This window comes from Lissotriton helveticus, chromosome 10 (assembly GCF_964261635.1).
Source record: "Lissotriton helveticus chromosome 10, aLisHel1.1, whole genome shotgun sequence".
NCBI lineage: Eukaryota > Metazoa > Chordata > Amphibia > Caudata > Salamandridae > Lissotriton > Lissotriton helveticus.
In genome coordinates this window covers 66,925,527-66,941,626 of record NC_136071.1, presented here as the reverse complement: position 1 = coordinate 66,941,626, position 16,100 = coordinate 66,925,527, and the positions used below count along the sequence as shown (strand labels likewise).

The 16,100-nt window shown below is 42.9% G+C and overlaps 1 protein-coding gene across 1 annotated transcript; it reads right to left on the bottom strand.

Moving 5' to 3' along the window:
• Window positions 1-5,716: 5,716 nt before the first annotated feature.
• On the bottom strand, window positions 5,717-13,988 carry LOC144783931 (olfactory receptor 5AP2-like). The gene is made up of 2 exons (XM_078662664.1): window positions 13,838-13,988; window positions 5,717-6,675 (listed from the first exon to the last, which is right to left on the bottom strand). Exons 1-2 carry the CDS (start codon window positions 13,986-13,988, stop codon window positions 5,717-5,719), a joined length of 1,110 nt encoding a protein of 369 aa, XP_078518790.1.
• Between the last annotated feature and the right edge of the window lie 2,112 nt (window positions 13,989-16,100).

Here is a 16,100-nt window from a genome sequence, read left to right as displayed (position 1 = left end):
TATTTTTTTTAAAGTACTTTAAATAGTCACATTTAGCCTGTGTAAAGCACCTAGAAACCTCCTTGCTTGAGCTTCCAACTGTCACCCAGGAACTGAACAGCTCCTTTATGAGCTGTGAATTGGCTCCCACTGCTGAGGCAAAGGCCCTTGGGTCTGGGAAAGTGTTCTGTTCCTCTGACAGGATGACCATCTGGGTCTGCCCAGGACCATAATTATCTGCAAAGGGGCCTGCCCTCTCACAGGCATATGTAGCTTACACTTGGGGTTATTACACTTTTGACCTCCCAGCAAGTGAGGCTCCTACCACAGTGGGAGAGAAGCCACCCCAAGCACATATTTATAGTGACCACATGGAAGGTTAACTCATTTCCCTGCCCATACCTCCAATGTGGGAACAGGAGCTCTGCACAAGGGAGGAAAGATTCTGCCATGTTGGATTTAGGTCAAGAGAGGCTCTTTGGGAATGCTGACAATAAGGCACACAGTAACTGCTTCATAGGTCAGTAGGCCTACACCGGCAAACTTTTTCCTTATTGGTTAGGGCGGGGCCAGGAGTTATTCCCTCCCACAGTCTAGTGCCAGGCATACACAGAGCACCCCTGGGCACCTTCTTCGGAACACAGCTGCACCCGTGGAAAACAGAAGTAGGAATGCACCTGCAGTTGAGACCTGTAAGGAGAACCTTGAGGGCTGGACCTGCTCCCACTTGAACTCATGCCAAAGCAGTGGACTCTAAGGATTATGTGTCTAACTTCTGATATGCCCCAGAGACCTAAAAACCTCTGCTGAAGTGAGTCCTGTACCGCAAGTGATTTTCCTAATCTCCAGGAATACTTGTCTGCTGTTGGAGTTTACTCTTCCAGTCTAATCCCAAAAGTTGGGACTTAGAAATGTTTTGCCAAGTTCTGCCTAGAGAATTATGGTACTAAGACTAACCTATCAAACGGTACGCTGGATCTGCATCATTGGTAGTACTGACTTTGCCATGGCTCCCACTACGTTCTCCACTTGACGTCAAGATGCATTGACAAAAAGGCTGTTTTGTCTCCATCCCTCAGCTTCCTTGATACTGCAATCGCAGAGGACTCGATCAATACTGAAACTAAAGACTGCTAAAACATGAAAACCCAAACTTTTACCACCATTCTTAATGACCACATAGTGACCCTGTTTTCCAGCAAACAACTGCCATCAGGCCCTGTTTGGCTTTCTCCAGTTTTCCCTAACGATCCATCAACACCCAATTAAAGTCCAGAACCGTTTCAAAGAAAAGAAATTTGTTAACTTTTTTACTGGGACGAACCCAGTCCCTGCCTCCAACCAGCCATGATCTATGGTAGCTATGGAACAGCCAGCCCTAACTTAATTAAATGTGTTTAGTATTTATAAGTACTAAAACTGTTAATAAGTCCCACTCCAATCTTTAAGAAATGGAGAATATTTTAATAAACTAAATGACACCAAAATAACAACACTTCAATAAGGGGAACCAGAGATATTAATTTTTAAAGTTTTAGATAAAAATATTCCAAAATGCACAAAGCATCAACTGCAGGCATCTGAACATGTTAGAATGGGGCAAAGTCAAAGTTTAGGCTGACCATGGTTAAGTTTGTCCCAGTAAAAGAGTTAGCTAGTTTTCTTCGAAACAGTTCTGGACATCAATGGTTCCCCTGGTGGGGCTGAGCTCAGGTTTTTCATTACTGAAACTTTTACTGAATCTAACAAGAATAGTTACTTTGGGACACATGTATGGATTTTGCACTCATAAATGACCTATTAGTCTATTTCCGACTGCAAAAATACTTTTACATATGTACAAAACACAAATTGTGATACAGTAACACGATACCGAATCAAAATTTGTGTTTGTGATTTAGTATTTGGAAGAGGCATGTTTAGGGTGTCCGTTCCCAAATACCGAGTATGAATAGGATTATGAATGTTCTGAGACTAAGTTACGGTCACAAAACAGTTATAGGAGGCAGTAACCCATTCGCAAATGGGAAGGGGTCCCCAGGTAATAGGAAATCAGAATTCCTAATCCTATTCCATCTGGCCCTTCACTACTTGTGGAAGACTCCCATACACCCCAGTAACCCACTTCCTAATGACATTTATACAAATAAAACCCGAGGAAACAAGTTAGCAATGATAGTTTTCCCAGAACAGATTATCACAATTTTAATTTTCACCTAAATCACATACAATTTTTCTGAACACACTTCTACAACTGTCTATGCCTGTACTGTATAATGATTTGGTCATGATGTGATGAATGCAAACACATTTATTACACATGACAATTGTTTTCAATTTGATGCATGTTTGTTCCACAAGAGAATAGTTTTAGCACTTCCTCAGAGTGCTTCTTCCAAACTGATACTTAAAATATTCATTTTCTTCGGATTGACATATACCTAATCTTTTCTGTACGTGAAGATACAGTATGGCTTATAATTTGATCATGAATAGATGATGATGTTTGTGTATATGAAACAACAAACAACAACAAAAAATTATAATTCTATGAGACAGGATACATATTCAATCATTGTTCTGAGATTCCAAGCTGGGCAGTCAATGGCACGTGTTCTTACTGGTACAAATATCAAGTTTGTGTATGTACTTTAGGCAACAGAATTGGGTACATGTCTCTTTAGGTTCCAGGCCCATATGTTCCATCCAGTTCCAGTGCTTCTAAATAATATTCAATTTTCCATAGATCACAGTATACAGATTTGGGGGGTGATTACGATGTTGGGCACACTCATGTCCTGAGTGCGTTATTTGGATGCGACTTAACATGGTGCAGTAGCAGACTCCCATTTCTCCATGGGTGCTTGTGCTGCGGTTAGAAACCGGCTCCAGCACAAGCTCCGATGGGGAAATGGGAGTTTGTATAAATCCCTGCACAATGTGGCAGGCACCTCATGGTGCCTGCCACACAAAGTAGGGATCTACAGGGAAGTCCCATAGATGCCCCCCAAGCTCGGTACCGGAGGCTGTGGAGGCATGGGAGGCCTGATAGGGGTCCCCAAAATCGCTTTCCAACAGGATGTGCATGTCGAAAAGCCCAACATGAAATGTCTGCCGGAAACGAACATCATAATGCTCACAGTGGAAACGCCGTCTGTAGGAGATTATGTGCATCATCGGCCTGGCTGATTGGTATCTTGAGCCCGTTTGAAGCCAGCCGGAATGACTGGCTGGTTTAAACTCCAATTGCCTTCTTTGTAATAAGGCGATTGCAGTTAAAACAAAGGATGTTGGTCAGGAATCCTCCGGCCTAAGGTCGGAGGCTTTCCAACCGATATCCAAATCGGAGCCTTATTTTGATTTGATGGCTCTTTTTATATGCATTTCACTCAAGAATAAAGTAGATAAATTTGATTGATTGATTTTTGTACCACTCATTTCTTCTTCCTTTTCGTTCCCTACAGGATACACTATAAGCTCACTACACTGTAACATTGGGAACCAGAGAACTTCAATTTGACTATCTGTCTAAGATTATCATCGCCTAGGATGTCTAGATTTCAGACACTTTTCACCTCCAGGAGTAATTTATACAGATGGCCATTCGTAACCAGTCGCTCTTTCCAGTGTTAGCTGTCTCACTGAAGAACTCACATTTAGTGGTGAGCTGGTATTTCAACTTGCCAATTGTTATGCTCATGTTCCATCCTTGATGATAACTGGATTGGTTATTCCTTCTGGACTAACATTGACATAGATCACCTGATATAACATTGGGTCACAGCTTTGAGGCTTTTGTCTATAGTGAGTTCCTTGACATGCAGAGGTCATTGTAGGTTCTTCTCAGTGCCACCATGAGGGGGTTATGGGCTCAAGCACTGGTGGAAAACTTCAGCCCTCATCACTTTAATTCCCTAAATTCCGTAAATTGTAATGATAAGGATTCCAGGATGTATAGATATATATTTTTTTAGGATACAAGGGTTTCCCTAGGACAGGAGTTTCCTTTGAATCATCTTTATCCGAAGATTGGTACAGCAAAAACAAAGACATGAGTCGATGGTCAAGAGATGTATCTGTTGGATCCCCGTTTTTCTCTCCCTCTGCACTCAAACTGATTGTAATGGCCATGGTCTTATCCAAGATCGACTACGGGAACATCATCTGCAATGGTGCCCCCGCCTATGCACTTCAACGCCTTCAGCTGGTGCAGAGCCAGGCAGCCCGCCTGGTACATGGCCTATCTAAATATCATCTCTCCTCACTCCTTCTCACGGCCCTTCAATGGCTCCCAATTAAACAAAGAGCCCTTTTCAAACTCGGCTGCCTCACTTTCCAAGCCCGGGCGGGCACTGCTCCCGCTTTCATTAACTCTGCCAACTCTAACTACAGTCCTTCCAGAGACCTACGCTCCTCCACTAAATCCTTATTAGTCATCCCCCGCTTTAGGAAAAAATGATCTGGCGGTCAGAAATGTTCGGTTCTTGCGCCCACCTTCTGGAACACCCTTCCCCCCCGTCAGATCCTCCCCCTCCTACACTGAGTTTCGCAAAGCCCTTAAGACTTTTTTGTTCCAGCAAGCTTTCAGCCTATAGCCCCCGGTGCCCTCCCCAGTTCAGGAATCCCTTAGCGCCAAGAAACTGCCTAGTGAATGTGCGCTTTACAAATTGCAAAACATTCTAATTCAAATTGGGTGAAACATGCATTGCTACTTTCTGGACATTTGGTGGCATAGCATTTGTGTAATGTACATTATTTCACATTAACATTTTTGATTGCGTAACTACACCAATATGGCTGAGACTTGAGTTAGAAATTGTGCCAGATCGGTATCTGAGATGATGGGAAAATACTACATTATAAGGGTTATCCACATTTTTATAATGTGAAGTCACTTATCTTTCAGCTAAAGCCATATGTTTTTATTTATTAACCCCTTGTAGCCAGAACTCAGAGCAGCCACCCTTAAGTTAGGACAGGCTGTATTCTATTTTTGCAAATATCAGACCCCAAAACATTTGTATTGCATTTAAAAAAAAGTACATTTATCATTTTAAAATGAGACCAACATTTTAAAAATTCGATAAAGGGAACCAGAGAAATGAATTTTTAAAACATTTTAGTGTAAAATGTGGCAATAAAAATATAGCTTTCAAAGTAAGTCAATAATCACAGTAGACAAAGACTAATCTGAGATTTGTGTCAAATGCCAAAACTAAATTCTTGCATGCACCAATTTTAAATACTAGGCGACCATTTTTGTAGGCTACAGGGCTCACTTATTTAATATTTAAATATAGGGTTCTTTCCCATCAAAAATGTTTGTATGACATATTTGGATTCATGTTTACAAGCTGTAACAGTCAGGCATGTCTGGTAGGCTGAATTCATTTTCTTTCCTTGTCAGCCTAATGGATCTCACAATTTGTGCTGAAATCCATAGGTGTCAAACCACTGGCAACTTTTCCTAAACCATATATTATGACTTTAGTGGGAAGTTAACCATGCTAATTAGGGATTGTCCACTTTTTCAATGTTTTAGGGGTCAGAGCATGTACAATGGGGATTAGACAGCAGTGCCCCTGAATGCTGATTTCAAAAAGCAGAAAAAATAGCAGTCAGCACTAAATGGGGTGATCACTCAAAAAGAGGGATTTTCTTGAAATGTGCAAAATATACATTATATATAAATAGATGTATCACTCAGGTTACTAAAATCTGATCAGAGCATCACCGTTCACATAGTACGGTGTAAAATGTATCTGCCAATCATTCTTGTCAGTGCTTCCTTTACTTGGTTGTTCCTCAGGCAGTAGATGAAAGGATTGACCATCGGGGTTACTACTGTATACATGACCGTCAGAAGTTTGTCCTTCTGGAGTGAGTAGCTTGATGAGGGCCGGATGTAGTTAAAAAGTACAGTACCATAGAACAAGGTGACAACAATTAAGTGAGAGGAACAGGTGGAAAAGGCTCTGTGCCTCCCTTCTTTTGACTGCATCTTCAAAATTGTATATATGATACAAATGTAGGAGACAACAACAGACATTAGGGTCAACAGCATAATGAAGCAGGACTCAGTTAAAATAAGCAGTTCATAGCTGGCTGTGTCAGAGCAGGACAGCATCAGCAGTGGTGGGACATCACAGAAGAATTGCTGGATCTGGTTGGGTCCACAGTAGGTAAAATTCGAAATAAGCACACTGTACAACAAGGAATGCAGGCAGCCAATCACCCATGAACTAGTTGTCAGACTGGTGCAGACTTTAGTGCTCATGAGAGTATTGTAATGTAGCGGGTGGCAGATCGCTAAATATCTGTCTATTGCCATTATCGCTAAAATAAAAACCTCTGAGGTGGCAAAGAAAGCAAAAAAGTATAGTTGAGTAATACAGCCATGAAAGGGAATTGTCTTATTGTCCAATAGGAGATTTAACAGCATTTTAGGAAGGAGAACTGTGGTCAAGCTCATGTCAAGAACAGAGAGGTTTAACAGGAGGAAATACATTGGAGTGTGAAGCTGTGAGTCAGCCACAATGACGGTGGTAATACTGGCATTTCCACCTAAAGTGATTAAGTACATTGCCAGGAAGAGGAAAAACAGGACTGTGTTCTGCCCTGGATGGTCTGAGAGTCCCATCAAGATAAATTCTTTCACCACGGTTAGGTTTCTCAGTTTACTTTGTGCAATTGGATCTGCAAGAATAAAGAAAACATTCACAGAAGAATTTCTTTACATTTCATATTCCTCAAGCCAATTTAGGGACATATCAGCAAGGGCGATATCGCCACGTTAGCGGGACTTTTTCCCGCTAAAGCAGCAATATTTTTATCGCCCTATTAGCAAGCTTAGCGACAGCTTGTAGGCGATAGCTACAGGTTTGGGGCCTGCTTTGCATGTCAGCGATATCTATTGCTAATGACATGCAAAGTGGACGTACCCAACCTGTTAGCGACTGAAAGCAGTCGCTAACACAGCTATCGCCTATTAGCAAGGCAGGCGAAGCGATAGCAAAAATCGCGCTAAGCGCGATTATCGCTAGAACCTAATGCTTGCTCAGACCATGACTTAACCTGTATATCCAATGGGAGGTGGATATTCAGGGTAAGTCCCCATTGGCGTTAATGCCTGTATATCCCTGGATTTCCAGTGATATTCACGCATTGAGCCGCTATCACCGGATATTTTATCGCATTAGAGATAAACGTTGCTAATAGCACGTTATCTCTGTGATAATATCCGGCGATAGGCGGCAAAAAAATAAAATGCGCTTAGCACATTTAGCGATAATTATCGCTATTTGTTGCTAACATGCCCCTTGAATCTTTATTTAAATAACACATATTTTAAGTGTTACAGACAAACCCTCAAGCACTTAATATTTGGCCACAAAGGTAAAATTGTAAACCTATTCCTTCGAAATGCAGTGATCATAATTTACTTGATGTATCATACTATCAAACAGATTACAGCTGAAATTATCAGTACATTCACTGACAATATCACAAGTGATCTCTCAGTTGTGGTATCATTAATTACATTGTAGCCGAAGAAATATCCAAATTAACAGACAGACACACAGACGCTCACACACAGCCATGCATACACAAACCCACACACACCTACCACAGTTGTACATTCTTTTTACAGATCTCAGTGCAGGGGTTGTTTATGCAAATATTGGTAAACATATCTCCTCTATAACTTCCTGTCAGATGTTTCACTCTGAACACAATGGTGTTTCAATATCCTGGTTACTTCTTTCTTTCAAATGCAATTCTAAAAAAACATAAGTTTTTTTTTCAGCCATTGACCTGTTTAGGTAAATCTTCCCCTGACATTGCTTATTTGTAGTGTCTCTCACATTTTGTACCAGCCCATAGTATTATTGTCCAAGTACACTGGAAAAGGAGTACACTCTCTGCATTATGCAATGGTATGCAAAATTAAATACACATTGAGCATTATGGTATTTAAACATGCTTTCTGCAAGTATTTCAAGGCATGCACAGAGAATAGTGACCTCACTGCCCTTCCCCTTCCCCTTTGCCATGACCACTTGCATCGGTGAAAAACCTCAATCATAATGATGAAAGACAATCAGAGCTCAGTGAATTATGGATACACAAATGAGCCTCGCCACAGCTGATTTTTGGACAATTCACCTTAAGTGCATCTCACAGGAATTAAATGCAGATCACAAGCGGGCAATGCACGTTTAATTCTGAATGAATGACTGACACCTTTAAAAGAAAATATAGTGATGCCAATTTAATTTGTTTTTATATAACATATATTGCTTCAGATTTGTTGCAATCTGCAGTACTTGTTGTGGTGGGCAAGACATTCAAGTGCTCAGAGTTTTGGCCACTCAGGGTTAGATTTGTAACATGGAGTTCTGGTCAAACCAGAACGCCATGTGTCTGAGTGTTTTATCTTGCATGGCTTGCTAATTGTAAGATGGTGAGTGCAAGTGAGAATTGAAATTCTCTAGTGCCATTTTGGGTACAAGAGGGCACCTTGTGTGAATTTCTCAATGTAGGGGGTGGTGGGTGGTTGCAGGAGTTTGCAGCCATTCGTGGTGAGAAATCTGCAGCTCAAGCAGAAAATCTACTCGAGTGGCAGCAAAGAAGCTGCACCCTCTGGCATGCCACATGGTGTTGTTTAAGCTGATTTTAAAACGCGGAACAAGCGCACCATGATCACCCAGAACGTGCAGAGCCCTGGATTTAGCGCGCACAGATCCCTGAAAGACTGTTCGCGCCCCCGCTTTTAAAATGCGAGCGGCTCAAAATACGGTCATTTCCTGGTTGCGGGAGGCAGGAAGAGACAATAGTGACACAAGGGAGCGGCAGGTGAGTGTCTACCTTACTGCCTGTGGGGCTAGTGAGGGATTCACTTGCTGCATTCATTTTCCTAATGGTGCGTGGTTGTGGGGTTGATGTGGGCCTTTGAGATAGTATTCGTGTTAATTGCAGCACCATTGTGCGCTGCAATTAACAGGAATACTATCTCAAAGGCCCACATCAGCCCCACAGCTGTGCACCATTAGGAAACTTAATGCAGCAAATCTAAAGCAGGACGTGTGCTTTCAGGATTCTGAAAACACACGTTGTGTTGGTTAACTTTCTGCATTTGTTTTCTTAAGAGTGCGCTGTTGCGGGGCTGATGTGGACCTTTGAAATAGTATTCATGTTAATACACAAATACTATCTCAAAGGCCGACATCAGCCCCACAACCGCGCTCCATTAGGACAATGAATGCAGAAAGTTAACTAACACATTGTGTGTTTTCAGAATCCTGAAAGCACATGTCGTGCTTGTTGACTTTCTGCATTTCTTTTCTTAAGAGTGCACTGTTGCGGGGCTGAGGTCAGGGGCGCAACACAGGCCCCCACAGCCCCCGCATTGCGGGGGGCCCCTGCTACAGGGCCCCCCCCCCCCCTCAGTGGAGCCGGCAAGCGGCAAGCCTCTTCATCATGGTCGTGCGCACGCCCGGCCTCTTAATACATTAAATGATGTGCATGGCTAAACAGTCTCTAAAGAGCTAACTCTGTTTTTTAAGCAGCATACTTCACAGCCAGTATATACTCTCTGTAAAGTCCTGTTTATTCTGCAAGCAGATAATTCCCTATTATTCCAAGCTGGACTTAAACATTCTTCTTCTTGGTCTCAATGTTTGATCGTTTCAGCTTACGGTAATCATAGTTACTTAGTATTGACAATCTGCTGCCAACCAAGCATAACTCCTTTCAATGTACCTGTATAGACTCATCTGCTTTTTCCTGATCGGTTTCTACCAGAATTGACAAGAAAAAGATACAACGGTTAGCAGGAGGACAGGGAAGACCGTAGTGGAGCAGTTTCGGAAAAACAAAGTGAGGAACGTGGAAGGGGAAAGATGGAGAAATGTAGAAATGTCAGTGAAGAAAAGCTAAAACACGGAAGGTTGAGAGAAATCATAATAGTGCGAGGATAGGACAATAAAGAATAAGAGGAGTGAGGTGGACATAAAGGCACAGAAAAATAGGGAGAATGCTGAAAGTAATAGAGAAAAAGGAAGAGTAGAAAGGACAGAAGGAGAAAGAAAAAGTGAGAAACAGAGGTATTGCTAATGAAACTGTTGAAAAATAACAATTTTGGCATAATACACTTGACGAATGTGTGTAGCAGGGTACAGTTAGGTAGGTTATGTTTTATTTAGCATGCCGTTCATTTCTCCCAACAAGGGATAACTAAAAATGGAAAGAGGTAGGTAGTTAGACATATGGAGAACAATACAGAGAGAAGACAAATGTAGCCATGCATTGTACAAATGAGAGACAGGGGAGATGGAAGTACAACAGAGAGTTGGAAAGTGAGAGAAAAATTAAATAAAGAGTAAAAGTAAGAGCAGGAATTTAGGGAGTAAAATAAATAGAGTGACAGTTGGCAGGAAGTGAGCGAGCGGAGGAGAGAAAAGAGAGAAGGGTCAGAGAGTGAAAGAGGGAGGGAGAAAACTAAGAGAGCTATAAGTGATCAGAAGAGGATGTCTTGAAGTGGAGCAAACAAAGCAAGTAATGCAGAAAGAGACAGAGAGGAGGAGTGAAGAGAGTACAGAACTGAGTTAACTATAATGTGGGTTCTGAAATTCGTGATTTAAAGAATGACACAGTATGAGAGAACACATTGCAAAACTGAGTTGTGATAGGCGGAACTGAAGGAGAATAAGAGAATGTGTGAGAAAACTTGCAAAAATGAGAGACAAGAAGTTTTAAAACATGTGGAAATCGATAGAGTGGAGGATGTGTGAGAGAGAGAACCGAGATGTGATATTTTAGACAGTGTGGCGGAAATTGGTAGAAAATATTGACTGTGGGAGACAGTAATGGCAGTCAATAAAGAACAGACTTATATTAAAGGCAGAGGGAGAAAACGATGAAGCATATAGGGTATAAAAGATATAGTAGCTTGGGATAACAGATAGAGCTGTGAAAAGTGATGAAAGAGATGAGAAATCACAATTTAGGAAGTTATATAGAGACAAAGAAGAAAACAGACATATAGATGACAGGCCAAAGCTTTCCGGCCCTGCATGGATTAATTATGGCACCAGCCATTACTGTGTCATTACCCTGCCGTGACCAGCTATCACCCATCCCAAGCAGGTAACAAAAGAAGAGAGTGAGGCCATTATTGGTGCTAGGCTCTTGCTGCTTATTGTCATATGTTTGAAATAGAGATACCTTGAGGCCTTTCATATTTGAGGACGCAAAGGCACGAGCCATTTGTATCATTTTCCAAAAGGTAAAGGAGATTTAAATCAGAACATTTTGGTCTTCTACGTTTCAATCCCAAAACAAATAAAAAATAAAAACGTAGGACAGTTTTTATTTAAATGAAGTAGTGATAAAGCGGATGCTGTCTTTACTAGCTTTGCATGCAGAATGTGGTTCAGTATATTCATTCAATTTTAAAAAGCATGTATGTTAATTTTTTAAGAGCAAATAAAATGTGCCTTGAAAATACTATCACATGTTTGTCCTGCAATATAAAACACGGGTAAATACAAACATTACTTGTAGTTTGGATTGAGAGCTATAAAATCATCTATATGAACTGTTTTTCTGTTTTGCCCTAAATCCTGTGCAGGAGGTGGTTTAAGATCGTGGCTTGTGCCAACCACTATACATTCATAAAGGGGTTGAATGCTGAGGCCAGAACTCATACCTCAAAGTTCCAACCTGAAACTCAATTAGAGCCCTAGCAGAAGGCAACAGACTGTATTGCTAGTGCCTACTTTGAGCCAGTGGTTGCAGGAGAAGTCTAGGGGTTAAAACATACTAGAGTGGTTAGGGTTGTCTTTACTAATAAGAATGTATTTCTACCCAAAGCAACCCTTTTTACCCTCATTAGTATAGTGAAAGATAAGGAAAAACAACTCTTTAGCCTATACAATGCAGTTTGCAAGCAGCTCTTTGACACTTCATACACATTTTTGTAACAGCCATATTAACCCTCTGTACTACTTTATGATGAGTCAAAACTGCAACTACACAAACAACTCCCTCTAGCAGAAATATTAATCACGGGAAACCACCTTTACCTCGCAATCTCAACAACGACCAGCCTTTTCAAAGCATTCACTACCCCGATTGCGACTTTACCACAAGTTACTTTAACCCAGAAGTTGTTACGACTTGTTGTAGGGGGCTTGTTTTTGGACTGGTGGGAAAGCCATACATTACTCCATAGCTTGCACATAAATTGTAAATATGTTATGTCATTTTATATATATGTGATCTCGTACAGGCCCCCAACATTTCCCCACCCTGTACACAGTGCTTGAGTTGAGGATCTTTAGTAAAATCGTATTACGGTACCACCATTGGAGTCCTGTGCTTTTTTAAACCCAAAGTGTACTTCTTCTAAAGCCTGCATATTTAATTCAAGGACAAAAAAATTGAGGTAACAAAAGGAAGACAAAACAATAATTTACTGAGATCCCTAAATAACAAAACTCATGCAGAATAGTCTTAAACCAATATTTTTGCTGCTACCTTATAATACAAAGTTACATTGTTTTGCTACCTTTAAAAAAAAAGAAATTTAAAGTACTCATTTTCACTCTCTTTACTTTCTTTGAATGACATTTTAGTTTGTAGTTGTGCAGGTGTTTACCAATGTATATCTTCAAACTGATAAGGACTGCTTCTATTTTGGTGAGGTTTTATCAGTTATAGAGTGTAACCTAATGCGCAATAGCCTGGTTATGGTGTTAATCTGAAAATGCAGTTAGAGTTAATGAGTGAAAGTGCAAATCTGAACACCCATAAAGGAATACAGGGTGCAATGATGGCATTCCTGGAATGATAGTGCATACCCCTCATAAAGCTTTTACTGGCATGAAGACAGTAATTATTGACATATGTTATTCCCTCTTGGAACAATGTGTTATCACCCATCCTGTCGTTATGACCAGTGATGGTCCTGACCTCACAACGTTAGGTGCCAAAGCACTGACAATAGCACTGTCACCCATGTTGTACTAAGTGATAGAAAACTGTTTTCTGTAATTGGCAAAATCAATTTTGGAAATGAAAACAAGTGAGCAAGGGGCATAGCCAAGCCGCAGCATTGAATCCTCCGTATGATAGCCCAGCACGATCCTGGCCGTCTCTGTACTCACGGCACATCGAGTCGCTACAATGCCTGGCGCGGGCTCCACATCTGCTAGTGCATTGATGGCCCTGTTTCCAGCTCTGCAAATCGCCCACAATTAGCTTGAACATTGCTCTGGGCTTTGGAGAAGCGGAGTCAGCAGCGGCCTTTAGTGCGGCCTCCTGTGGCCTTAGAGCTGATGTCCCTGTGGAGTGCCCGTCTCTTGAGAAGCATGCCATGAACGATTTCCTACCCATGGCAAGGACAGCGTTAAGTGCGCTGTAGGCTCCCGCTTCCACCTTTACACTGGCTGTCGTGCCCCACCTTGTTTTAAGCCCTCGCGGGGGGCCGTGCATTCCATCGGCAGCACTCTTGTTGGCCTCTGAGGTGACAGGGTCCTCAAGAGTTTCGGGGAGGCGGCCTTTCAGCCGCACTAGGTGGCGGTGGTGCGGTGAGCGTTTTGGGGCACCATGAGTCTGCCTTTTATCTGCACAGCATCCCGCGTGTGGAGATTTGCCATCCTGTCACACCTCTCATCTTTGCCATGAGACTACGGCCTTGTCTTGCATTATGGCCCTCCCAGTCCTCAGAAACTCGTCCCACTGCTCCTGGGGGTCAGCCTGCCTGCTTTTTCTGCCTGGGGCCAAGCCAGTACACCACAGCGTGGCATAACCTCTCAATCTTGGCCACTTGCTGCTTGGGTCAGCTCTTACTAACTGCAGTGACACTTGTGCACTGCTGCATATTCCCGGATGACTCTTGACTTGTGCTCTTCGTCTGTCACCTGGCTGCTTATGGTGCGCCTATGAGCTCTCCCTAGGTGCCGCCATGCAGCATCCTCGCTCTGCGCTGCACCTGTTGGAGCCATCGGTGGCACGTTCTTAAACACACCTGAGTCACTCAGATCTGGGCAAAAAAGACCCCAAGGAAAGAATACTCATGTTCCCTGTGGCCACAGAAGGAGCACAAGAATGCGGCGCTGATATGGCAAAGGGTGGCCAGGGTTCAACTGCGGCTCCGACAGCGACATTTTCCAATCCAGATTTACTTGCAGAACTCAGGGCTGGGTTCAAATCTTTGGACAACAGATTTGACAAGTTGGAGAAACGCTTGGATACACTTGGAGCCAAACTGGATATCCACGACGTTTGGACACTGCTGAAGGTCTGATCTTTAATCTGGATGATGGCTCCACGCAATCAACGAAGAGGCTGGAACACATGGTAAAAATCCTGAAAGACATTGTAATTAGGAACAAAGATTTGGAAGCACGCAGCCGCCACAACAACCTCCGTATTATTGGGGTTTCGGAATCGACAAACACGAGAAGAATGGACACGTTTGTGGATACCGTGCTGGCAGACTTATTTGGGAAGTTCACCCCGGATTTGTAGTGGAGAGGGCGCATCGATCTTTGGGTCCTCGGCCCAACCCTGGATGTCCTCCTAGGCCTATAATAGCTTGTGTCATGAACTTTCGGGACAGAGACACTGGGCTGAGGCTTGCCATGGAGCGGGGTCTCATTGTACCCTGACTTCACACTCATGGTTCAGGAGGCGCGCCACAAGTTTACAGGTGTCAAGGCGACGCTACAGAACCTGGGCCTTCAATATGGAATGTTGTATCTAGCCCGATTGCGGATCGACATCAACGGGTGCTCCCAAATCTTTGACAATCCTACTGACGCACAAGCTTTTTGTAAGTCCTATAAGAATTCGGATGGCCGCCGAAGGGAGGTTGTGGTGGGGCCTCCCTTCGGCGGCCCCACCACATAGCGACTCTGTTGCCAGTGTTGAGATCTTTTCGAGCAAATGACCATCAGGCCTGAACTGTTGTAGTGATTGTCTATACTCTTTACATGCTGTATTTTTACTATGGCTCAAATTTTGCTATTATAATAATTGGGGCAGTACATGTGGTTAATTACTGTTATCCTTCATTTGTTGTGCACCATCGAAGCGTTGCCTCCCCCCCCTAGGTGTATAGCACATTGTTGTTCTCACAGATTACACTGCATCAGTCCTGGTCTTTCAATTCCCAAACAGGTTGTTTACAGGATGCATTTGATGCTTTGTTATTTGGTTATTTGGCTTGTAAATTGGGTTGCGAGGTTGGGTGGGGGAGGGGAAGTGATCCACAATGTTCAATGTTATCACAAAACCAGCTCCAAACATGACCTTAGTCGATCACCAGCTACAATAACTTTCTTTCTCAGTTTGATGCATGACGCACATGGTTGCAGCCCCTGACATATCTGACCACTCGCCACTCTCGCTAATTACCTGGAACGTGCGTGGACTTAATAATCCTAATAAATGCCAACACGTGATTCATTATTTGCAGCAACATAACTTCAACATTGCCGTGTAGCAGGAAACTCATTTGCCCAAAGCTGACACCACACACTTTGCAACATGATGGGGTGCTCACCGCTTCTTCTCTAACTATAGTAATCATGCCCGGGTGACTGCGATTCTCATCCACAAACGCCTCCCTTTCTCTTTGACCTGCTGCCTGCCTGACTGACCAAGCGAGGCGATACATGGTTGGGGACAGTATGCCGATTAATCACATGGTCTCTCTTGTGTGTGTGTGTGTATGCTCCAAATGTCAACAGCCCCGACCTCTTCCTCGAGCTTCATGCAAGACTGGTATGGGTACACACAGGCAGTTTGTTAATAGGTGGGGACTTTAATTTGCTCCTAGACAGTACCATTGATAGGTCATCACATACGACGGCCCCCAAGACTCGGGCACGGCAGTTTTTGCTGGACACTTGCAAAGCATTCCAGCTCTCGGATGCATGGCAAACCCACAACCCAGTGAATCCGGGGTTCACACACTACTCAGCCCAACACAACACCTGGACCAGACTGGACTTTTGGCTGCTCTCCCCCACCCTCATCACTTGGTACACTGCACTAGAAATACTCCCTCTGACTTACTCTGACCATGCCCCGGTCTTGCTTAAGCTTCATCT

Bases quoted from the DNA above. Each gene is read 5' to 3' on its own strand.
- LOC144783931 (XM_078662664.1), bottom strand. From the start codon at position 13,988: ATGGCTCCAACAGGTGCAGCGCAGAGCGAGGATGCTGCATGGCGGCAC. The intron at 6,676-13,837 runs GTTAGTAAGAGC...TTATTCTTGCAG, and splicing joins AGTGCACAAGTGTCACTGCA to ATCCAATTGCACAAAGTAAA.